Genomic DNA, 26,419 nt, shown 5'->3' with positions numbered 1-26,419 from the left:
ATATAATTACGTATTAACATATAATTTGTATAAACGCATAATGTGTTGTCTACATTTTCACGCTGCAGAGCAACATTATGCACGGCATAAGACTTACCTAATTAAGCGTAAGTAATTAAGATTATAATTACAGGGCAAGGCTTTAAAGCCCACGGGAGCCCGACAGCAGTCAGCCTCGCCCCTCCCTGCCGGCTCAGTTCCCGGTCTCGCCCCTCCCCGCTTCGCCAGTCCCGCCCTTCCCCGCTTCGCCGGCCCCGCCCCTCCCCACTTTCCCGGTCCCAACTCCTCCCCGCCCCGCCGCGCAGGGGCACCTGGGAAGAGGCGGAGAACAATATGGCGGATGGCGAGGAGCCGTAAGTACCGGGGCTCTGCAGACGCGCAGGGCTGGGCTGGGTTGTGAGAGAGCGCGGCGGTGGGGCGGTTGCCGCCGCCACCCGGGATCCCCTCACCCCCCCGTCCCGTCCCCTCGCCCCCCTCCCCTCGCGGCGCCCAGTGTGTAGCGCGATGCTGACCCTTCTTTTATTCTCTCTTTTAGGGAGAAGAAAAGAAGGAGAATAGAGGAGCTGCTGGCTGAGAAGTTAGTGCTGCCGGGAGGCCGGGGCCCTCTCCGGGGACCCCCGCCTCCCCCCACCCCAGGCCTAGGGGACCAGCCGCAGCGGGCCCGGGGGGCTGGGAGGGGGACACCCGGAGCGCAGGCCGCGCGGCCTCATCCCCTGATCCCCGTCCCGCAACCCCGGGGGCCTGGTGGGCCGCTCCCGGTCTCTGCCCGGTGCGGGCATCGGGGCCAGGCTGCACTGCCCCAGCTCCTGCAGGGGCCCTCCGGGGTGCCTGACGTAAAGATTTTGAGGAAGGACCCTTGTGCACTCCTCTTCCTCCATCCCAAATTGTCAGAGCCGTGACCCTGTGAAAAGGCAATCTACCTTAAACACACAGGAAAAGGACACGAGACCGTTTTGTGCCCTTTTGCAAACACTGAGACAGTAGTACTAATTGCAAACTTTTAATGATAACTCTACATGGCAGATATTGTACTAAGCACTCCAGTCATTTTGGCAAAATAATTGACTCTTAAAAGAGGTTGTTGACTTCAAACAGCCTATTTTTCCCTTTTACTACACACCCTATTTCTTATCAGATGCTTAGTTCTATGTTGGTGAGACAGATTTAATCGAAGTGTTTTCTAACCTGGCCAGCGCCACAAAATTTACTCCACTCCCTGCCTGGGCGGGGAAAAAATACTCTTGTATTGGTTATGGTGAGTTTGTAATTTCCGTGCCAGTACCCAGTGGCAGTGCTTTGGTCTTTATGTATGTCCCTCAGACAGTTGAATTTCAGCTGCAAGAGGACTGGGATGACAAACTTAATTTCACATTCTTTCCTGCGTTTTATTTCCCTCCCACTTTTACATGAAATCACAATTAAACATTGCTTACCATACCATGTACTGTACTGAGTCCGCTATGTGATTCTCTCTCCTCATGGCCGAAAGAAGTAGCTATGAAAGGCCTACAGATGAGGTTTATGGCTATGAGTAATCTGCTCAAGGTCACAGTGCTGTTGATTGTGGAACCCAACACAGCTCTGACATCAAACCTATGGTTTTTATTGCTAGGCAATACTTCTTGGTCCCTTTTGTAAAAATTGGGTATTACTAATATATTTGACGGTAGAAACTGTGGGGTTATAGGAAATTAGAAAATTAAAAATAACCACAGCCAAACGTGAATCTTACACGAAGTATAAAATAGATGCATTTTGTAGAGGAGTCCCACCTTATTCTGTTGTATGTTCGAAAAGGTTTCTAGATGCCTGTCTGTGGCATAATTGTAACCTAAAACTTTGTGTTTAGTGGCAAGAAAAGCCGCCTCACAGTATTAAGAGATTGTTTAATAAATTAGGACCTCTGCCAGGTGCGGTGGCCTCACGCCTGTAATCCCAGCACTTTGGGAGGCCGAGGTGGACGGATTGCTTGAGCTCAGGAGTTCCAGACCAGCTTGGGCAACATGGCGAAACCTGTCTGTACTAAAAATACAAAAATTAGCTGGGTATGGTGGCACGTACCTGTAGGCCCAGCTACTTGGGAGGCTGAGACAGGAGAATCGCTTGAGCCCAGGAGGGCAAGGCTGCAGTGAGCTGCAATCATGCCACTGCACTCCAGCCTGGGCAACACAGTGAGACTCTGTCTAAAAAAAAAAAAAAAAAAGAAAAAAAGAAAAAAAAAACCTCTATTTCTGAGAAAAGTGTGCGAAAATTCCTCGCATCAAAATGATTTTTATATTACACCTTTGAAAAGGACACATAAATATTAAATTTGCATCAGACACATAAGCATCAAAATTCTGAAAGTGTGACTTTTTTTCTTTGTTGTATCTCATATTTCCTAATGGCAAGTGTGTTGAAGCAACAGATTGAGGAAGTTTGCAGTGATTTTTTTTGTAAATACCAAATGTAGAGAAGTCAATTTCTCACATAGACCAATATCCTAAGTTGGACCTTGGATTTCTTTAGGAAACCAAAAACATGTAGACTGATTTATTTCATCCATTGGGTGAAATAAAAATAGAAACATGCAGTTCTTAACTTTAAATGGATTGTATAATAGGCAAGAAAAAATTTCAAAGCATAAACATAATCACGTTGAATATTTCCCTTTTTATTTGAGCAGGTCTGGTGTGGTTACCTTTTCATTTGGGGATACCATAATAATTGTAGGTGTGCTTTTTTTCATACTGATCTTTGCAGCTGAATTTACTGTGTTCTGTGCAGAATGGCTGTTGATGGTGGGTGTGGGGACACTGGAGACTGGGAAGGTCGCTGGAACCATGTAAAGAAGTTCCTCGAGCGATCTGGACCCTTCACACACCCTGATTTCGAACCGAGCACTGAAGTGAGAAACGTTTATTTTTAAATAACTGCTCTAATAGTTTTATGTTTCAAAACTAATAGAATGCTTCCTTTTTAATTTGCTCTTACAATGAAAATACTAATAAAATTGTTTTGTGAAACTAAATTTTTCTTAAAATATGAAATTGAATATTCACAACTGATTTTGTTTGAATGACTATTTGAGTCTTCACATTTCTCATGTAATATAAGTTGAAAGTTTTCGTGAGAAAAATAACTTTATGACCTCATGTAAAAATTTAAAATTTTAGTTTAAAATGCTTTCTGAAACATACTCCCCTTTGGTAGTGCTGCTGTGAGAAATTAATTTTGATAGGAATATAGATGTGCTTATTTAAATTTTGGAATTTAGTTGGAATGAACATCTTAGCTTTGAGTATAATTAATTGCATGTTAAGAATTATGTGAGTACTAAATAATAGAGGCATAGAATTTTGGACTGATGGTGTCTTAAGGCAAGTGTTCAGTTATATGTGACTTATTTTTTTATTACAGGGTAGGGAAAAGTACTCTATAGCACATCTTTATGTCCTTTTGTATTTATAAAAAGATAATATTTTGAAATAGAAATATTGTGTTACTCCTATAAAATAACATGCAAACTCTTGATTTGGCCCAGTGTCTCATCTGAATAACTTTCTCCTTTAATGCTGGGCAGAACTGAAAGCATTACAAATTAAAAAAAAAGAAAAAAAGATTTGAAAGTATTAATTCTGTCTTTCTTTGGATAATACACCATATTTTCTTGTGCTTCTAAATTTTTTTTTGCCTGATAATTTAAGATTATTACTTCTGTTCAATGACTGTATTTCTGCTGATGAGGAATTGTCTATCTCATGTTTTGTGAGTTTTGCTCACTTTATTCAAAAGGAGATGTTGGCCAGGTAAGGTGTCTCATGCCTGTAATCCCAGCACTTTGGGAGGCCAAGGCGGGAAGATCACTTGAGCCCAAGAGTTCCAGACCACCCTGGACAACATAGAGAGAACCCATCTCTAAAAAAAAAAAAAATTAGCTGGCCATGATGATACATGTCTTTGGTTTCAGCTACTCAGGAGGCTGAGGTGGGAGGATTGCTTGACTGCATCTGGAGGTGGAGGCTGCACGGAGCTCTGATCATGCCACAGCACTCCAGCCTGGGTGACACAGTGAGACCCTGTCTCATAAAGAAAAAAAAACCAGCCGTTACTCTCCCCCTGTCCCCCCACCTGATGGAGTTTTGCTCTTGTTACCCAGGCTGGAATGCAATGGCACGATCTCGGCTCATGGTAACTTCTGTCTCAGCCTCCCGAGTAGCTGGGATTATAGGTGCCCACCATCACACCTAGCTAATTTTCTATATTTTTGGTAGAGACGGGGTTTCACCATGTTGGCCAGGCTGGTCTTTCCTGACCTCAGGTGATCCGCCCACCTTGACCTCCCGAAGGGCTGGGATTACAGGTATGAGCCACGGTGCCCAGCCCTGTTACTCTTTTTACCTTATTGTTTTAGTCCTTTAAAAACCTGGGGCAGTGCTTGATCCTCTGTTTTTTAAATTTTAAACTTTTATATTTTTGGGAAGTCAGTTAAATAACCGAATTTGATGTTCTGTATCCCTTTTCAAAATTTAAAAAACAAACTAGAGATAGTTTTCCTTGTAAAAAATAGCCTTTTAATTTCATACAATAAAAGGCAGTGTAAAAACATTAACGGCTGGACACAGTGGCTCTTGCCTGTAATCCCAGCACTTTGGGAGGCCGAGGTGGGTGGATCACTTGAGGTCAGGAGTTCGAGACCAGCCTGGGCAATATGGTGAAACCCCATCTCTACTAAAAATATAGAAAATTAGCCAGGCATGGTAGTGCATGCCTGTAATCCCAGCTACTCGAGAAGCTGAGGCAGGAGAATCACCTGAATCTGGGAGGTGGAGGTTGCAGTGAGCTGAGATCATATCACTGCACTCCAGCCTGTGAGCTCCGTCTAAAAAAAAAAAAAATTAACGTTGAAACTTCTGAAATCATTAGAGTTTTAGAATTCCTGGTTCGATAGAATTCATAAATTTCAAATAATTGATCAAATACAAAGTCTGCTCTTTTCCTAATTGCATTTTTTCATGGAAACATCAGAAACCATTTTAAAGTTTGTTGCTTTATTTATAGTCCTTGTGGTTATCACCCAGCTTTTAATATGCCTTTCCATTCTTTACAGTCTCTCCAGTTCTTGTTAGATACATGTAAAGTTCTAGTCATTGGAGCTGGCGGCTTAGGATGTGAGCTCCTGAAAAATCTGGTAATATATATATATGTATATATAAATACATATTTTTTTCTTCTTTGTGATAAGTAAAGCTTACTTATCTGTCATACTAGGAAATTTCTTGTGATTATTAACCTTTACTCTTGAGCCTTTGTTAGATAAGTTTAGCATGTCAAATTCCAAACAGTAATTAAAATGGTAGAACTTTGGAACTTTTTAAATTCTAAAGCTCTCGCCTATAAAGTTAATGATAAAATTTCATACTTCCATTTTATTCTCGGATCTTTAACAAACAAATTTTGGTTCTTCCTGTGGCAAAACGCTCCTAACTTCAGTGAAGTAAATAACAAAACTGGTAATTCATATTTTAATGTATAGTTTCAAATAATTTATTATTTCTTTTGCTTCCCCAAATAACCCAGCTAGGTGGGTGAGGCATTGCCCAATTTTATATAGAGGGAGACATTGAGGTTTAAAAATGCTGACTTACTTGCTGAAGGTTTTCTGGGTTATAGCTATGTGCCTGGAATTGAATCCAGGTCATCAGTTCTTAGTTAACTGTTCTTTTTCAGTGAACCATTAGTTCATTATATGACCTAATAAGACAACTGTGGACACCTAAGATCTGGGAAAGCTAAACCTTTACTGAACTTATTTCCATATATTTGGAAATAAATTAAGTATACAATTTGATTTAATTAATTGGTTTCCTTGACATTTTCGAATCACAAAATAACTTTTCATAAATCTTCATGAGTTTATTTAACACAAATGAGTAGAGGCAGAATTGGTTTAGAGTTGTATGCTAGGCTTCTCATTGCTGTGTTGAAAAGTGGAAATGCTGGAATAGACTCTTTAGAACATAAAGCAGGTCACAGCCAGATGGAGGACCCTAATAATTGGCCAAGGGAGTTAAAGTTTAAATATAAATATAGCCACATTAGTTTTATTAAGAAACACTAATGTCACTTGAGTGAAGTTGTAAAAATTTAAATATACTTCACTGTATTTAGTGCCTTGCTGGGTTCTTTGGGGATTATATGTCATCATGGTCTCTGTCTTCAATGAATCTGAAGTTACTGGGGAGATAAATCTCACATGAAATGAATAGCAGTCTGTATGATATACTCTGTGGTGGGATGCCAAAATGACAGTACCATATCAAACATAAATACTCTAGCAGTGTGACAATCAAAGACTTAGAGAAGGAAAGGGTTTATGGAGGATGGGCATTGGTTTTTGTTAGGTATTATAAATGTACAAGTTTCCTAAAGCTTATTAAATTTTGAAGCCATTATTTGCAAATGTGATATTTACTAATTTTAAGTGTAAAATAATTGAAGATTAGATCTGAAGATTAGTCACCAAGCAACTTTAAGGAGTGGCCCTGTTGTTTATTACATTATAGTAATCTTTTACACAAAAGAAGAAAACTAAGGGTTTTCAATTTTACTCCTTGTTTTGCTTATTTAATTCATTGTAAGCCCCCTAAAGGCTCATTCTAACGAAAAAGAACATGATATTAGGCCAGGCACGGTGGCACACACCTGTAATTCCAGCACTTTGGGAGGCCGAGGCAGGTGTATCACAAGGTCAGGAGATTGAGACCATCCTGGCTAACACGGTGAAACCCTGTCTCTACTAAAAACTACAAAAAAAAAAAAATTAGCTGAGCGTGGTGGCAGGCGCCTGTAGTCCCAGCTCCTCGGGAGGCTGAAGCGAGAGAATGGCGTGAACCTGGGAGGCAGAGCTTGTAGTGAGCCCAGATCACACCGCTGCACTGCAGCCTGGGTGACAGAGCGAGACTGTGTCTCAAATAATAATAATAATAATAATAATAATAATAATAATAATAGTAATAATGGTTGAGCACATATTTATTGAGCCTCCTCCCCCATATGCCAAGCACCATTTTAGATGCTGAAGATACAGCATTGAACAAATAGAGATGTTTGCATTGGTGGGGCTCACATTTTAGTTGAATGAAAAAGTAAGTATATAGTATGTCAAATGGTGTGAAGGGAAAAGGTTTACAAAAAGGTACTGTTTGAGTACAAAGGTGAGCAAATGAGTCATACAGATATCTGTAGGAAGAATATTCTAGTTAGAGAGAATAGCAGGTACAAAGCTATGAAGTGGAGCACTCCTGTTTGTTCAAGGACTGCAAGATGGCTATCATAGCTAGAGCAGAAGTGGGTTGGGGAGCATTTTGGAGACCATATCAGAGAGATAATGGGAAATAGAGGAGCTTGGAGTGGATATCGCAAAAGACTTTGGAGGTTTTTGTAAGTGCTCTGGCTTTTACTCTGAGTCATGAAGTCACTGGAGAGATTTATGCAATGAGAGACTTGACTGACTTTTCACCTAGATCACTGAGGCTGATGCATTGAGAATAGACTAAGGGAAGAGCAGGGAGGGGGAAGAAACAGACTAATTAGAAGATTATTACAGTCCTCTAGACAAGAGACAATGTGACTTAGAACAGGATGGTAGCATTGGAGGTGGTGACAGGTGGTCAGATTATGAATATATTTTGAAGATGGAATCAACAGGATTAACTGATGGATTGGTGGTGTGCTGTGAGAGAAAGAGAGGAATCAAGGATGATACAACAAAGTTTTTGCTCTGGGGGCGGGCACCTGGAAAGATGGAGTTACTGCAATGAGGAAGATTTGGAAAAGAACAGATTTGGTTGTTGTGGTGAGCAAGAGTGATCAAGTTTGGTTTTGGAAACTGTTAAGTCTGAGATGTCTGCTAGATGGTCTGTATCTTATAAGATCATCTGAGATCACCAGAACAAAGCACAAGTCTGCTCCAAATTCTAGCCAGTAAAGTAGGAGGAAAACTGAATTAACTGGAAAGCAATTTTTAAAAAGTGTTCAAATTCTCATGAGCGTGGTGACCAAATGAAGAACATGTTTTAGGGTGGAGGAAGTGACCCACCCCACCTAATACCTCAGAAAGCTAAGGTCAGATAGACAGAATTGGTCATTGGAGTTAGCAACACGGAGGTTATTGGTGACTTGACAAGTACAGTTTCTGTGGAGTGGTTGGGGCTAAAGTTTGAGAACAGTCAGGACTTTGAAAGCACAAATATGGATAAGTCTTAAAGATCTCTTGGTATATAAAGGGGTACAGAAAAATGGGGAAATTATTGTCAAGTTATTTGATCATCTAAGTAAACTGACCAAGACCAGAAAATTAATTAGTTATTGAGACTTATTTTTTTCATTTTTTTTGCATCTGCTGGTAAATTTGAATGTGGTTGTAGTGTTAGAATGCATGGCATTATTATTGAAACCTAACAGGTTTTTTGTTTTTTGCCTTTCCCTGCTTTTTAAATTGCTTGCTCTTCACTCAGTGTCTTTTAAGATATTCCTTTTACATATACAGTCTACCTATGTGTGTGTTTTTATATGTCTTATAATAGTTACCATTTCTGAATTGTGGCATGCTTAATGTTAAGTTAACTAAGATAAAGCTTGTAGGAATTGCTTTTAACAATTATTTTGAAAAAATAATAGCAAGCATAGTAAAATTAAAGTATCCATCAATAGCAGTGAAGCAACAAATTTTATAGATGTGTTTATGGAATTATATATATATATGTAAAATAGTTTTAATCTGTATAAATTTTGAGTTGTTCTCTTTTGGTTATAGATTATTTGAAACTGAGTGATTGTACACTTCTGACCTGTTCAAGAACTCTGAATTTTATATACCTGGCAAAGACTCTTTTTCAGCCATTGAATACAATTACACAGAATTTATTACTGGGAATTTGTAGACTTAAGACTACATTGAAAACAAATATTAACATTTTTAAATGTGAGGCAACTTCTGCTTAATTGGATTGTTTTTATTCCCACAGGCCTTGTCTGGTTTTAGACAGATTCATGTTATAGATATGGACACTATAGATGTTTCCAATCTAAATAGGCAGTTTTTATTTAGGTAAGTTTTAATATCTTAGTGGTTTTCTTTTTTTAAGCTCTGATAATCATTTGAACTTGTACATTGCAGTTTAATAATTTTAAAATGACTGAGAGGATAATACTAATTTTATTTTAAAAAAACAAAACTACCACTCCCATTTTAGGTAAAGTTTTGTAAGAAAATTTCGGGCATCTTGGTGATAGTAGTTATGCAAAACAATACATGTTTTTGTTTTTTCAAAGAAGTCTCCTTCTAAAGGTTTATGTGATTTTTGGGAATATCCTCAGGTTAACTGTGCTCTGAAGAAAGGAAAGAACAGTAGCTCTTCCTCTAGTTGATGTCAGAAGAGAATACTGGCTGGAGTATTAGGCCCTAGTGAGACATTGGCGGGGATTTGTGAGCCAAGGTTTGAATGGTGACTAGAGCAATAAAGTTGGGAAAGAGTTTGAGCTTTTCCTATAAGGGGAAAGAAAATGGAAAGTTGAGGAGAGAAAAACCAGAACCAGTTGGAGTGAAACAAAGAGGGATGGTTACCTTAGGCATATATGGAATATAGAGAACATCAAGGAGTGGTTTGTTAAAGATGAGTTTAAGAACATAAGTAGCGGCCAGGCATGGTCGCTTTTGCCTGTAATCCCAACACTGGGAGGCTGAGGTAAGAGGATTGCTTGAGCCCAAGAGGCAACAAAGGGAGACTTCGTCTCTACAAAAAAATAAAAAAATTAGCCAGGTGTGGTGGTGTGCACCTGTGGTCCCAGCTGCATGGGAAGCTGAGGTGGGAGGATCGTTTGACCCCAGGATCTCGAGGCTGCAGTGACCTGTGTTCATGCCACTGTAATCCAGTCTGGGCAACAAAGCAAGACCCCATCTCAATAAATAAATAAACAAACAAACAAATAAATAAATAAAACCCGAAAAACAAAAACTGAAGTAGGCCATGTATCCAGACATGAAGAAATGTTCATTCATGAATTTAGTATGTAATATTGAGGGGGTTTGAGTAGCTTAGGTAAAAGCGTGTATCTGTTAGTCAAAGGATACAGATACATAGAGATGAGGACTTTTATTTTCTCTCTCTAGTTAGTAAGGTAAGTTTGCATCTGTTACTGACAGTGCTCAAATTGTTCTGGGTATATAGGATAAAGTTGAGCTAGCAAAAAAGGTAACATTAAATTTTTGGATAGGCATAAAACCTCTGCATTATCTTTGTGGAAGATCTTAATGAGACTGAAGTATGGATTAAAATAAGTCAAGTTAATGAAGTGTAATTGCAGTGTGACCTTTATGTTTAACTCTTAAGCTTTATTTTTTGTTTGTTTCTTAACCCTTGAAATTTTCCTTCTCTATAGCAAAGTTTGTGGGCTCTGTCCAGCTTGTCAAATTTTGAGTTGTGAATGCTCTGAAAAAGATACCACTGAATTGATTGGTTACTGATACAGGCCATACCCTTTAATTTGTGGCTAAAATGGTTGAAGATGGTAATAATGATATGTAGCAAGTGCTTCTAAACTATCCATATTATTCCATTTAATCTCAACAACCTCAGGGTAGATTCTTGTGTTCAACATTGAATAATTTGGGCAGAGTGTCCTGCAAGGATGATGTGTGTGAAAGGCCATTTTATTGAGCTGGAGCAATCTGATCGCTTCATCCTGGGATGCTAAATTAACAAACAGTTCCCAGAAACCATCTAGGAGTTCTTTTGTTTGGGATCTGCTATAAAAGCACATAGAATATATTACTTAAAATAATCTTAGAAGTCTGCTTTATTCCTTTTACATACCTAAGGAGCTTTCTGTGTGCAGAGCCATTGAATGCAATACTGAAATTAAGTTATTTGATTTATGACAGGGCCTTTTCTATGTAAGTTAGTACAAAGTGAGGATAAAACATTTACCAAAAGTTTTGAATCAAAAAAGAACGGTGCTTTAATGGAGAGAAGAAAAATTGGCCTGGCACGGTGGCTTATGCCTGTAAGCACAGCACATTGGGAGACTGAGGTGGGTAGATCACTTGAGGTCAGAAGTTGGAGACCAGCCTGGCCAACATGGTGAAATCCCATGTCTGCTAAAAATACAAAAATTAGCCAGGTGTAGTGGCTCATGCCCTTAGTCCCAGCTATACTCTGAAGGCTGAGACAGGAGATTTGCTTGAACCTGGGAGGCAGAGGTTGCAGTGAGCTGAGATTGCGCCACTGCACTCCAGCCTGGGCAACAGAGCGAGACGATGTCTCAAAAAAAAAGAAAAATTGACATGCAAAAGTATTTTTCTTTGAAATTCCAGATTTTTTTTCTAATAAGCACACGATTTATTATTTTCATTTATTTTAAAAGTATTTACTCTGTGCTAGATATGAAGGAATATGAAGAGAGTACATGGTCACTTTCATCCAAATAATAGTCTAGTGGGTATGATAGACGTGTATATAACAAACAAATATGTTATGAAAAAAGTAATAATGTTCTTATTATATATGTGGAGTGATTTCTCTGAGGAGAATATGGAAATATTAGGAAAGAAAATACCATTTGTATAGAACTTAGAGGAGGAAGTTCATATCCTTTCCTATCCATATGTGTGGTTATTGTTTAAGAGTGACCTTTTGAGGCTTTATATTTTCAGCTTCTTTGATATAATAGTAACATTTGCAATTTTATCTGACACTTTTGGAATTATTCTTTATTTAAAAACATGGTGCTGGGTGTGGTTTCTCACGCCTGTAACCCCAGCACTTTGGGAGGCTGAGGCGGGCGGATCACCTGAGCTCAGGAGTTCGAGATCAGCCTGACCAACATGGCTAAACGCTGTCTCTACTAAAAATACAATAATACAAAATACAAAATACAAATACAAAATAGTATATTTTATTTGTATATTTGTAAAATACAAAATACAAAATAAAATAGCTGGGCCTGGTGGCAGGCGCCTGTAATCTCAGCTACCTGGAGTTTGAGGCATGAGAATTGCTTGAACCTGGGAGGTGGAGGTTGCGGTGAACCGAGATCGTGCCACTGCACTCCAGCCTGGGCAACAGAGTGAGACTCCATCTCAAAAAGAAAAAAACATGGTTACAACTTCTTTTTTTTTTTTTCCATTTTATATAGGGTTCAGTGAGATGTTTTTTTCATGTAGCTTCTTAGGGGACACAAAATTTGCTGCTTAATCAGCACACACAGGAAGAAGGGGATAAATGAAGGTTCTTGCATCCCAAGGATGAATCTTATTGTGTATATTTCAGCCAAGACCTGCGGAGTAACACCATAAGGTTCTGAGCTCTAAGAGTGGGATAATTTTTTACAGTGGAAAGTGGCCAGGAATCATAGCATTATTATGCTTTATCTGGGAGGAAGAACACTGTTCAGATTTTCACTTAATTAAAGCAATACTTAATTAGACTTGTCATGTTAATTTGGACCGTCAGCAAGGGTTGACATTTAACGTTAAATGACCGTTTACCAAAAGTTATTACTGAAATCAAAATATTTAGGCAAAAATATTCCTTCTAAATTTCCTATAAGTAAACTTACTGTGAATTTATTTTTATGTTTGAAAATAAGTTATGTAGATCATATAGATTTATAATATGAATTATAATTTAAATATTTTCCTGTAGGCCTAAAGATATTGGAAGACCTAAGGCTGAAGTTGCTGCAGAATTTCTAAATGACAGAGTTCCTAATTGCAATGTAGTTCCGTATCCTTTTGACAAAAGAAAATTACTTAATTTTAAAAGCTTTTTTCCTTAATTATAAGAGATATTTAACAGAGAATACAGATAAGCAAGAGGGAAAAAAAATCAGCAGTAGTAACTTTATTACTGAGATAACTGCTGGTAACATTTTGCTCTCTATTCTTCCAGTCTTTTCTTTATGGTTATATAAATATTTTTTGGGCCCTGATTTTTAACTTAAGTTTATAAAGCCTGTTTCATCATCTACTTTATTTTGCATTATTGCCCTTAATTTCAGTATCAATTACATATCTCCTTTCCTAGAGTGTAAATTCCTAGACTGGATCCAATTAATCTTTGTTTCCTTATAGTAGCAGACAGAGTAGACAGTCAATATAGTATTAGCCAAATGGAAGCTACTTCAGAGTAAATTTATTTTTACAATAAATATGTCTTTAAAAAGGAGTATTTACACTGTAGTTTGAATTTAGATCTGGAGAACTTTTGGCATTTTATAGAAAGTCAGAAGATGTGATTTCTATGTAGAAAGTACCACAGAATACAAAATCAACATACCAGTGAACTTGTGAAAACTAACGTTAAATACAATGCCATTTACAAGTGCTTACAAAGAAAAATAAATGCTTAGATGTAAACTAACAAGCTAAGTAAGATTTATATCGTGAAAAACTACAAACTGCTGATGAAAGAAATCAAAGCAAATCTAAATAAATGGAGAGATAGTCCATCTTCAAAGATTGGAAGATTAAATATAGTAAAGATGTCATTTCTCTGTAAGTTTGTATACATATATACCATAGTTTCTATTAAAATCCCAGCAAAATTGTCGACACAGATGATCTTCTTCTAAAATTTACATAGAAAAACAAAGGAATACCTACTACAATTCCGAAAAAGAAAGTGGGAGGAATCACTATCCAAATTGTAGACTTATTATATAGCTATAATAATCCAGACTCAGTGGCATTATCAGAGGGATATATAGATGACTAGAACAGAATAGGGAAGCGAGAAATAGCCCCATATAAGTATGGCCAATTTGTTTTTGATAAAGATGCAAAACAGTTCAATAGAAGAAGCATAGTCTTTAACAAATCGTACTGGAGCAATTTCATATCCATAGGCAAAAGATGAATTTTGACCTAAACATCTTATACAAAATTAACTCAAAATGGATTATAGGTATAAATATAAAATGTAAAATGGGCCAGGCGTGGTGGTTCATCCTGTAATCCCACACTTTGGGAGGCCAAGGTGGGTGGATCACTTGAGGTCAGGAGTTCGAGATCAACCTGGGCAACATGGTGAAACCCCATCTCTACTAAAAATACAAAAATTAGCCGGGCACAGTGGCGTGTGCCTGTAATCCCAGCTACTCAGGAGGCTGAGGTGGAAGAATCGCTTGACCCTGGGAGGCTGAGGTTGCAGTGAGCTGAAATCGCACCACTGCACCCCAGCCTGGGTGACAGAGTGAGACTCCATTTCAAAACAAACAAACAAACAAACAAAAAACCCATAAAATGATAGAACTTCAGGGTTTGGTGGAGAGTGCTTAGGCCACATCAAAAGCAAGACCTGTAAAAGGTGGGGCATGGTGGGGCAGATCACTGAGGAAGCAGTGAGCTTTTGTCATACCACTACAGAGTCCTGGCTGTTGGGGAGGCTAAGGTGGGAGGATTGCTTGAGACTAGGAGTTTGAGGCTATAGTAGGCTGTGGTCATACTGGGAATAGCCACTGTATCCCAGCCTGGGCATGAGGTAGTGAGACATCATCTCTAAAAACTTAAAATAATTTTGTGTAAAAGCATGACCCATACAGGGAAAAAATTGCTACAATGAACTTCATCAGAATTAAAAACTTGCTCTGTGAAAGACCGTCTTAAAGGGATGAAGAAAAGCCACAGACTGGAGAAAATACTTGTAAAGCATCTGACAGAGGACTCACATCTAGAATGCATAATGAACTCTAGAAACTCAACAGTAAAAAAAAATTCAATTAGAAAATACGGTGGCTCAAGCCTGTAATCCCAGCACTTTGGGAGGCCGAGACGGGTGGATCACGAGGTCAGGAGATCGAGACTATCCTGGCTAACACCGTGAAACCCCGTCTCTGCTAAAAAAAAAAATACAAAAAACTAGCCGGGCGAGGTGGCGGGCGCCTGTAGTCCCAGCTCCTCGGGAGGCTGAGGCAGGAGAATGGCTTAAACCCGGGAGGCGGAGCTTGCAGTGAGCTGAGATCCGGCCACTGCACTCCAGCCTGGGCGATAGAGCGAGACTCCATCTCAAAAAAAAAAAAAAAGAAAAGAAAATAGACAAAAGATAGGAAGAGATATTTTACTAAAAGGATGACAAAAGCACATGAAAAGATGTTTCACGTCAAACTAAGACCACCATGAGCGATACTCTTATACAGCTATTAGACTAAAAAAAAAAGCCAGTGTCAAAAGGTCGTATACTACATGATTCTATTTATATAATATTCTTGAAATTGCAGAATTATAGAGATGGCTGGGTGTGGTGGTTCAGGCCTGTAATTCCAGCACTTTGGGAGGCTGAGGCGGGAAGATCACTTGAGCCTGGTTTGAGACCAGCCTAGGCAACAAATGAGACCCTATTTCTGTAAAACTAGAAAATTAGCTGGGCATGGTGGCACATGCCTGTAGTCCCCGCTACTTAGGGGGCTGAGGTAGGAGGATCAGTTAAGCCCAGGATGTGGAGGCTGCAGTGAGCTTTGATTGTGCCACTGCACTGTAGCCTGGGTGACAGAGTGAGACCTTGTCTCAGAAAAAAAAAATATATAGAGAGAGATGGAGCACAGATTAGTGGTTACCAGGGACTAGGCATGGAGGTGAGGAATGGTCTGACTGACTGTAAAGACATAGCAAGAGAGAGATCTTTGTTGTGGTAGAATAGTTATGTGTGTTGCCTGGGGTGGTGGTTACACAAATCTATGTGTTTTTAAATGACAGAATTATAAACACACATTGTACCAATGTTCTGTTCATGGTTTTGGTACTGTACTATAGTAAGATGTAACTGGGAAAGGTGCATGGTACCTACCTATACTGTCTATGCAACTTACTGTGAATCTATATTATTTCAAAATAAAGAGCTTAAAAATGCAAATACAGGCTCCTGTAGGGAAAAAGGAAGAATTGAGTTGGTGGGGTGGGTTGGTTAGTTGGGGCACTCAGTTTGTCTATCCCCATTATGTGGATCTGGGAAACTTTGGGTATTTTCTAGAAATCCAGATTAGATTTCTTAGTCTGACTCTTGGGTCCCTGATTGCCATTCCTCCATTGTTTGCATTGTTTCTTTTTTGACCTCTTTGTAGCTGTAGCTTCGGTCTCCTGCTTGCCTAGTATTCAAAGGGAATAGAGGTCTGAATGGCTGAGGGCTAGAATTGAAATTATTGTTCATAGCTTTATTTGTAGGCAAGAATTAAAAATCTAGAGGAAGCATGGATTGTCCCTTTTTTCTCTGTATTGCTTTTAAAAAATTTATAGTGGACTATCTTAACTTTAGAGAAGTAGCATAATTTATAAATTATTAAACAATTGCTCCATTCATTAGAAAATTAAAACAAGTTTTGCGCACATGTGCTATTAAAACGTTAAGTGCTATATTGACCCACCCACAGTCAATTTTGAATGGGGTTTCCTTTTTAGCCTCCAGGGATGGGAAGACTGGCAAGGGTTTGGTAGGGTAACTTGAAAACTGAGTTAAATGAGAAAGGTAGAAAAAATTCATACTTTGTCTCCTCCCCATAAAAAATAAGAACAGTAAAATCTTTACCAACTGAAAAAGCTTTGAAATTTTGTGTATGTTAAAAAGATGAGCTTTGCAGTAACTCTTAAAATCACCTAGCAAATAGGAACTATAATGTGCATCTTTCCTTCACTGAAACATTGATTGCATCTCTTCTTGATGCTGGTGATTGAAGATACACATTCTGCTTTCCTGGGACTTATGGTTTTATATAAAAATCAAAGCAAGGTAGAAAGTATACCTCCTACCAAGGGCATATATATAATGATATGGGGTTCAGGAATGAGAAAAGTAAGTAGTTAGGGGAGGAATGGCAGAAAAGTTTTGTCAGAAAGGAGAGTTGTGTTCATTTAGTCAGATTCCTTGAATTCCACTGATGTGAACATTGATTACTTATTTCTTGTTTTAAATATACGCAGTGTGTTCCTTATGGCATTGTCAAATTCATTTTAGAAATTAAAACTTAGCTGCTTAAGTTCCTTTACTTATATTCAGACATTTCAACAAGATTCAAGATTTTAACGACACTTTCTATCGACGTAAGTTTTTTACTTGAAATTAAATGCTCACTAGATTCTTACAATTTTTTAGTTGGTAGCTGTTCGAATATTGCTAGCTATTTGAAGGCTATTTCTTCACTTGCTTTCCTCTCTCGCAGTTGGCTTTTCAGTAATGTTGCTGATAGACTGAAAAGAGAGTGCTAGTTTTAGCTGACATGACTAGCTACAATTTTCTTTGCTAACCTGAATGAGAGTTCACTCAAGGGATAGGAACTCTGAGAGCGTATGTGGGATTACAATAAAAAGTGCTTATGGTTTTTTGTTTGTTTCTTAGAAAGTGCAAATTATTTTTTGCAAGTGATTTTTTTTATTAGTAAACTTTATTTTTTAGGACAGTTTTATGTTCACAACAAAATTGAACAGAAAATTTTTGAAAACTTGGGTTCTCATAGAGCTTCCTTTTCCCACAAACACACGACCTTCCTAATCAACATCCTGCACCAGAGTGGTACATTTGTTGCAGCTGATGAATCTACATTGAAAGATCATCATGCAACTGCATATTTAAAAACTAAAGTTGCTTTTTTTTTTTTTTTTTTGTAGAATTTCATATTATTGTATGTGGACTGGACTCTATCATTGCCAGAAGATGGATAAATGGCATGCTGGTAAAGACTGGTTTTGTTATAGTTCTCTGAAGTTCTTGCTGCTGTGCTTTACATCCCCAAAATTAGAATTGATATCATATTTTTGAAAAATCACGAGTTTAATTTTGAATTAAGTATATTTACTTCATTGTTTATTACCAATCATTGGTTTTCAGGTGAAGACACAAATTGTTAATATTATAATCCCTTGATTTGATACATGTGATATTCAATAGCACAACCGACTCATAGGATTACTTGAAAGCATATTTCTTCTTTTGAATTCTTATCCCCTTTTCCTTTAAAGCCCTTCAAATTGTTTTCCTAGATATCTCTTCTAAATTATGAAGATGGTGTCTTAGATCCAAGCTCCATTGTCCCTTTGATAGATGGGGGGACAGAAGGTTTTAAAGGAAATGCCCGGGTGATTCTGCCTGGAATGACTGCTTGTATCGAATGCACGCTGGAACTTTATCCACCACAGGTAATCAAAAAAGCACCTGTATTTCTTTTATAGTATCTTGGCGTGGAATTAGGGATTAATTATTAAGTCTAGTTAATATTTAGGATTTTTAATTAGAGGTAGCTGTATTTTAAAAATTACAGTAAGAAGAAAGATAAAATATGAAATTCTGCTCTATTTGAGGAAAGATACGAACCGAGTACTTTGTTTTGATACTATTCTGTTTTCATACTTTATTTGTATTTTTTATTTGGGGAGTAGATATCAAGTAGAATTACAAAGCTGTATATTGATGTCGAGCTGTAATCTATGTGGTTTTCACCTGTATTTATTTCGGGGAAATAAAGATACCAGGGATGAGAATGATCTTTCCAAGGATGGGGCTTTTTGATTTACATACCCATTTTAAAGAACAGTTGAAATTTTGAATAATAAATGTAAACAATTTTGAGTATTCACTTAGGATTCACTTAACTCTGAATTTGCTTTTGTTTTGGTTTGTTTTATACTTAAATATTAGGTAAACATAACAAGGTCTTCATATTTGAGAATCTGTTCAGTATTTTTCTTCTCATAGTCTAACAAAGCTTAAATTTTATATACCTTGTAAATGTAAGGCAAACCTGTCTTTATAGGCACGTCAACCTAAGTGAAGTGACTCAGATAATCTATATTAGTTTGAGAGGCATTTTTAATGGTATACAATATTTTGAGTTGAAACAAATTATATGAAACTGTTAAGAACTAGATCATAACTGGAAGTTGCATTTTAAAATAATTGATCATTTAAAATTCACTAAAAAGGACAAACTGTGGTTTTAGGTTAATTTTCCCATGTGCACCATTGCATCTATGCCCAGGCTACCAGAACACTGTATTGAGTATGTAAGGATGTTGCAGTGGCCTAAGGAGCAGCCTTTTGGAGGTAATAAACCTAATTTAATAATCTAGGATTACATAAAATATGTATTTTTTCTATATTATTCCTTTGGATAATTTCATTAAAAACATATTGTTTTGTGATTACATATTCCTGTCTTTTCTCTCTCTCTCTCTCTCTCTCTCTCTCTTCCTTTTTTTTTTTTTGAAACAGAAGGGGTTCCATTAGATGGAGATGATCCTGAACATATACAATGGATTTTCCAAAAATCCCTAGAGAGAGCATCACAATATAATATTAGGGGTGTTACGTATAGACTCACTCAAGGTAAGTCAGCGAATTGTCATGAATTATGATGTTGGGATGACTTAGGGCTGGGATGCTTTCAGGAGAATAATTGGTAAGTGAGTTTAGACAGTACCGTCCACTTGAAGTTCAGTAAAGGTACCGTGTAATTCATAGTACTTATTAGCTAGGGGGAATTTAATAAAATTACTGAATCTTACTTACATAGGCTGTAAGTCATCCAAGTCAAACTGTCCACTTTATCTTCCACTGAATTCATCACCTCCTAGAGACAGTCTATTTCACATTTGGACAGGACTATTAGACAAGTTTCTATATATTGAACAGAAATTGTCTTCAGGCCAGCTGCAGTGACTCATACCTGTAATCCCAGCACTTTGGGAGGCTGAGGCGGGTGGATCACCTGAGGTCAGGAGTTCGAGACCAGTCTGACCAACATGGCAAAACCCTGTCTCTACTAAAAACACAAAATTAGCTGGGTGTGGTGGTGCATGCCTGTAATCCCAGCTACTCAGAAAGCTGAGGCAGGAGAATCACTTGAACCCAGGAAGCCGAGGTTTCAATGAGCCTGAGATTGCGCCATTGCATTCCAGCCCGGGCAACAAGAACAAAACCTCGTCTCAAAAAAACAAGCAAACAAAAAAATGGAAATCGTCTTCGGTTTGGTTTGAGTGTTGTCTCAGTACCATATACAATCTAATTCCCTTTTAAGTAATAACTTTTAACATATTGAGGACAGTGATCACATCCTTTGCACATTTTTGTCAGTGCCATAAACCTCCCTAGTTACTTCCTTTAACCCTGTATTAGTTCATAAAGGAATAATTGAGACTGGGTAATTTATTAAGGAAAGAGATTTATTTGACTTATGGTTCTGCAGGCTGTGTGAGCATGGCACCAACATCTACTTGGCTTCTGGTAAGACCTCAGGAAGCTTTTACTCATGGTGAAAGCTAAGGGAGATGGCAAGGCATGTCATATGACAGTAGAGGGAGCAAGAGAGAGAGGAGGGAATACCAGGCTTCTTTTAACAACCAGCTCTTGCGTGAACTTAATATTGCAGGGAGCGCATCAAGCCATGCATGTGGCATCTGCCCTAATGGTCCAAACACCTCCCACTAGGCCCCACCTCCAACACTGGGGATCACATTTCAGTATGAGATTTGGAGGGGACAAATACCCAAGCTATATCCTACCCTTTGATAAGTTGTACAGCTTCAGATTCTCATGTTGTTTTTCTCTGATCATATTCCAGCTATCCATATTGGTTAACTGGAATATAGTTAGAGAAAACAACTTTTCCTAATTGTTCAGGCCAGCATGCAGCATTATGCGACTGGTCTTATTTTAGATAATAGACTTCTGATAACTGATGCAGTCTTAAAGGAGAGCAGGTATTTATGTTATTGTTTGTTCGTTGTTTACATTGATGCTATACTTTCGATTCTTTGATGTTACTAGCCACTGAAAGCTGGATGTTTTGTCCGCATATGCAATTGCTAAGCCACATCTGCCTGTTATAAACTTGGCAGTTTGGAGAGTGTCTTTTTTTTTTTTTCTTAATATCCAAGTCTAGGTCCTTGCAAATATATTCTTAAAATTCAACCTGCTTTTCTCTCTTTATATGTATTCTGCTAACTTACCTGGTGTTTCTAGCTTCCTGTTTTGATAATTATATCTTTCATTTATTTTCAAATAATTGATTAAAAATTGTAATAAGACTGAACTGTCTGAGAACAGACATCTGAATCATACTTCTGGCCAGGCCCTTTTAGGTTTATCTCATTCTGTTCATCAGACCTTCTTGAGTACTTTGTATTTCTTTATCTTGTTCACAAGGATGTCATGAAAAACCTTTCCAGATCCTCTGCTGAAGCCTCGGTATACTATCTTTTGCATTTTCCTGAGTTGCTAAGCTAGTCATAGTAGCCAAATGAGGCTACTCCAACATGATTTGTCTAGTAACCAGTCATGCTCAATTGTAGTGATCAATGTTTCCAATCTAGTTACAGTTTCCTTTTTTAGAATTTTGCCCAAGATCATTACCAAGTTCACCAGAACGAGCTTTGTCTTCTTTTTGAAAATCTGCCATTTCTCTCCTGTGATTGTTTCCTTATATTTATTGATCTCGTAACATCATTTTAAAATTCCATTTTATACTTACTCCTTGTTGCCCTCTGCATTCTCACTGCGCTGACCTGCTTTGTGTTTCTTGAACACACCAAGTTCATTTGTACCTTAGAGCTTTAATACTCCCCAGTTCCTTTCCTTGGATCCCCTCAGGCTGACTCCTCATCTCTTAGGTGTCTGCTTAACTAGTTTTCCTAATCATTCAACCTGAAATGACTTCTGAGCCATTCACCATTCCATTTTTTTGGTAATTGCTCAGAACTATTTAATGGTAGCCTCATTCTCTTATGCAAAGAATATTTCATACTTACACTATCTTACATCCTTGCCCCAGGACCAGGACCATTGCCATTGTTGTTGACAAACAGCTTTTTCCTCAGGTCATTGCATGGCTGTATCTTTCTCATGGCTTAGGTTTCAGCTCAAATTGTCACCTCTCCAAGGAGGCCTTCCTGACTATTCTGTCTAATGGGCTGCATCCTTCATTCTCACTCTAACACATACCTCATTTTCTTCATAGAACCCTTCAATATCTGAGATGTTCCAAGTATTTACTTTTGTGTTATCTCCCCACCAAAATGAAATCACTATACTAGCAGATACTTTTTTTCACTGCTACTATGCACAACACCTAGAACGGTGTCTGCAGCATGTGTTACACATATTTGCTACTTGTTAGAATTCACAAATGAATTACAGTGTGTTCTAATCAGGAACTGTAAACTCCCCATTTTAATATGTAGTCTCATTCATCCTTCTTTACCTTTTACCAGGGCTTGGTGTGCACTTTCTAGCCTGATGAATGAGGGCCTCAACAAGGAGTACAGAAAGAGAACTGGAAGTGAAGTTGCACAAGCCCGTGGTTCTATCTATTCTGTGATTTTCCCCCTTGTTCTCAGTGTAACAGAAAGTTACCTTTCTGCCCACTCTAGCTTTTTTGGTCAAAGGGCAGGGGTATGGGTGGCAGGGGTTGGAGAAAGAGGGGAGTCCTTACCATTTTGGCAATGTTCTTACTGGGCAGCATCTCTTATACTCTTCACTGTTTGTGACTACCACTTCCTCCTTTCAGTACATCCTGCTACATGTGGTTCACTGGAGAGCTTTCCAGTTTAACCATCATGCAGTTTATCTCTTTTTAAATTTCCTCTTCTCCAAAACTATAGAGAATCATATGGTCACAGTTAACTTTTTAAAAAAGTTTTCCAGCCTTCATAACTGTATTTCTTTCATGGCTTCTTAACTACTTGCTGTTTTCCTTAAGTTTTGAAACCTGCCTATGCTTGGAGTCTTGGGAACACATCTTATAGTGCTTCCTCACACTCTGAGATAATATGGCTACTTTTCCTGAAGTTTTGTCTTCTAAAATGAACAATTCAAATATAGTTTTAAAATGGAGTATTTATTTTGTACTTTTTGTTGTTGTTGTTGTTGAGACAGAGTCTCGCTCTGTCGCCCAGGCTGGAGTGCAGTGTCTGGATCTCAGCTCACTGCAAGCTCGGCCTCCTGGGTTTACGCCATTCTCCTGCCTCAGCCTCCCAAGTAGCTGGGACTATAGGCGCCCGCCACCTCGCCCGGCTAGTTTTTTGTATTTTTTTAGTAGAGACGGGGTTTCACTGTGTTAGCCAGGATGGTCTCGATCTCCTGACCTCGTGATCTGCCCGTCTCGGCCTCCCAAAGTGCTGGGATTACAGGCTTGAGCCACCGCGCCCGGCCTATTTTGTACTTTTAAAAAATGGTTTAAGGTGGAGCTTTGTTTATTCCTAATACGTGAATAATACTGATGTGAAAAATGTGGGATTGAAGTAGAGAACTGTATTTAATATTTTGTGTAGCCTTGGTTGTAAAAGATAATAAAGGGCAGCGTTTCTTTTTTTGTGAATGTTTGTGAATCAAATGACTGAAACTGTTATAGGAATAATTAGATAACACTTATTCTTCATGGTGTATCAGTTAATATCTGTGTTCATATACCATCCCCACCTCTTGCAAAGTATATAGCTGTGGATAAATTATTAAATTTCTCTCAGTCTCACTTTTCTTATGTTTAAAATCAGAGTAATTAACATGAGGCTGTTATTAAAATTAATATCTTATTTAGTCTTTACATTGTGCCTGGAACATAGTAAATACTCTAAATTGTTAACTATTATGATGTTATTGTTTCACCTTTCTGTAGTACTTACTTGAGAGAGTTTTCTTTGCTACAGTAGCTTAAGATTCTGAATTTACTACAAAATGATGGGGATGTGAAAGATTGTTTCATGGTTAAATTTATTTTCTGGCTTGAAAGTCTGAAAAATCAAGTTTTAGAAAATGGTATTTAATAATCATGCCTTCTAATTTAAGAGAACTCTTTCATTTTAAAGAGATGACCATATTTTAATTGATATATTTTTTCAGGGGTAGTAAAAAGAATCATTCCTGCAGTAGCTTCCACAAATGCCGTCATTGCAGGTGAGGAAAAAAAGGCCATCACTTAGTTTATTTTGCTTCCTTTAGTTTTTGACGTTGCTGCAGCTTTTTTGTGTTGTAGGAATTTGATATCTTCTTGGATGGGTTGTGTGACTAAGCTGTCGAAAAAGAACTAGCTATTAGACTTTGCATATTTTTTGTCTTACGTTATATCTTAAGTTCTCTGCAGTCGAGACATTTTAGTTCCATTTATTTGAAGCAGGCTGTTTATTAATCTGATAATCAAGAAAAACATGTAATGTTACTCTATTACTTGAATCACACAAAACAAATATAAAATTTGTTACTTTCTCAGTTTTAAAAAATTGGAATATATCTTTTTTAATGAAGAGCCAATGTAAATTTATCTGTTCTGTTTTATAACTGACTTTTAACATGCCTAATTTCCATTGAGTTAAAGAACCTGTATTTTCTCCCCCCTTCAGCTGTGTGTGCCACTGAGGTTTTTAAAATAGCCACAAGGTAATGGGTTTCATTTTTAATATGTATGTAAATCTATGTTTTGACTTGGTTCAATTATATAAAGATGAACATTTTTTCATTACAGTGCATACATTCCCTTGAATAATTACTTAGTGTTCAATGATGTAGATGGGCTGTATACATACACATTTGAAGCAGAAAGAAAGGTTAGTAGTATTAAGAACACATTTTTGATCATGCATATTTTGATTTTTTTAGAAATTTGAACAAAGTCACCCATACATTTTCTAACTTCCAGAACTCTACTTATTATGTATCTTTTGCTTTATAGCCTGAAATAACTCTATAACAAAGTAATTTAAAAGAAATGGTCTATTATGAAAAGCCAGGCTTTAAAGCATAAAAATTTTTTCATAGGAAATATGCATGATTATAAAACAACCTGATTTTTATTTTATTGTTCATAAAGAGACTAGTATTGGTACATGTGCTGCTGTAATTTGTTGTGTATTATGTGTGTAGGAAAACTGCCCAGCTTGTAGCCAGCTTCCTCAAAATATTCAGTTTTCTCCATCAGCTAAACTACAGGAGGTTTTGGATTATCTAACCAATAGTGCTTCTCTGTGAGTATTGTAGATTTTTGTTATGTCGTAACATCATCTTTGTGATTTTTAAAACCTTAGAAACATTATCTTTTGATAAAAATGATGTTTGATACTTCTCTCTCATCATAATCTTCAGGCAAATGAAATCTCCAGCCATCACAGCCACTCTAGAGGGAAAAAATAGAACACTTTATTTACAGGTTATAAATGTGTATTTTTAATTTTTTTCAGAAAATTATATCAAGTTTTATTTTACTTTAATGTGTCTTACATTAAAATAATTTTGTTTTCTAGTCGGTAACCTCTATTGAAGAACGAACAAGGCCAAATCTCTCCAAAACATTGAAAGGTATTTTAAATAGGGTATTTACTAATTTTTTTTTTTCTTTTCTCTCTTTTGGTGAAAGTAATCAGTGCTTGTTCTAGATTTCCTCTTAATGCCTTGTATATGGTCAGGTAATAATTATAACTTTAGACATTAATAGAATTAATTGCTCTTTTAGTAGAATATTTTAAAATCTCTAAGATATGAAATATTACTTTGATTAAAGAGGATTGGATTTTCATGTTTTTCTAGACCATAATACTCTATAGTTTGTTTATGTGTGTATTATCCTTTCTGTTGAGATTTTTTTGCTTGTATTAATTATATTTTTTCTGTTTTAGAATTGGGGCTCGTTGATGGACAAGAACTGGCGGTTGCTGATGTCACCACCCCACAGACTGTACTATTCAAACTTCATTTTACTTCTTAAGGAAAATCTCCACATAATAGAAAACTTATGGAAATAATATACTTTGTGGATGCTAAGAAGTTTAATTGATGTTATTTTTAGCAATAGTGTTGCTGCGATTTGTCTTTTTTTATATAATGAACCACTCTTTTTTAACTTTGTAACTTGCCCTTGAAGACAGAATTTTGGTGTTGGTGCTTGTAAGCATTTGTGTTAATAATATGAGAAATGATACCTGGAGAGAGAGATTATGAGCAAATGTATTGCTTCTTTTAGAGGAGGAGGCATACACCCTCTTTTGTGTGAATTTTGTTATTATGGTCAAAGAATGCATTCCTAGTTTTCAGTTGAGCACCCAAATACACAAAAGATGTCCCTTTAAAGAAAATAAATAATTAAGTTTTAAATAACATTAAATTTTACAATTCGACATCTGGAGTATATTGAACATAGGCTATTTCTTGATTTAATACTCATTTAATTGTGGCCATCCAAATGAATATTATTGCAGAATTTATCTTGTCCATAATAATTTGTAAATGGTGTTATAGCTGAATACCTGTGCATGAAAATGGGTAATATTTTCATCTGTTTACTTGTAGTGCCATAGAGGCCAATATGCACAGTATTAACTAATGCCAAGACATGGCTGTTTAAAAAATTTAATGTTCAAACAGTTATCACTGATGCTTTTGCACTATTTATTAATAAAATCATATATTGTGTA

The 26,419-nt window shown here is 37.3% G+C and overlaps 1 protein-coding gene across 2 annotated transcripts; it reads left to right on the top strand.

Annotated features, from left to right (window-relative positions):
* The first annotated feature begins 281 nt into the window (after positions 1-281).
* Positions 282-26,419, top strand: UBA3 (ubiquitin like modifier activating enzyme 3). Of its 2 annotated transcripts, XM_017859400.1 has the most exons (18): positions 282-353; positions 536-577; positions 2,767-2,887; positions 5,090-5,170; positions 9,009-9,091; positions 12,687-12,767; positions 17,028-17,071; positions 17,636-17,700; positions 18,008-18,163; positions 18,965-19,067; positions 19,236-19,349; positions 23,859-23,912; positions 24,356-24,392; positions 24,478-24,559; positions 24,876-24,976; positions 25,095-25,158; positions 25,253-25,307; positions 25,625-26,419. In XM_017859400.1, exons 1-18 carry the CDS (start codon positions 334-336, stop codon positions 25,711-25,713), a joined length of 1,392 nt encoding a protein of 463 aa, XP_017714889.1. In that variant the 5' UTR covers positions 282-333; the 3' UTR covers positions 25,714-26,419. The 2 variants fall into 2 exon arrangements, with proteins under 2 accessions (XP_017714889.1, XP_017714890.1); XM_017859401.1 differs by lacking the exon at positions 536-577 and having other exon boundaries at positions 287-353.

The sequence above is a fragment of the Rhinopithecus bieti genome, unplaced genomic scaffold (assembly GCF_001698545.2).
Source record: "Rhinopithecus bieti isolate Rb0 unplaced genomic scaffold, ASM169854v2 scaffold_47418, whole genome shotgun sequence".
NCBI lineage: Eukaryota > Metazoa > Chordata > Mammalia > Primates > Cercopithecidae > Rhinopithecus > Rhinopithecus bieti.
Note: the sequence above shows the minus strand (reverse complement) of the source record. Positions and strands in the feature narration are given on the sequence as shown.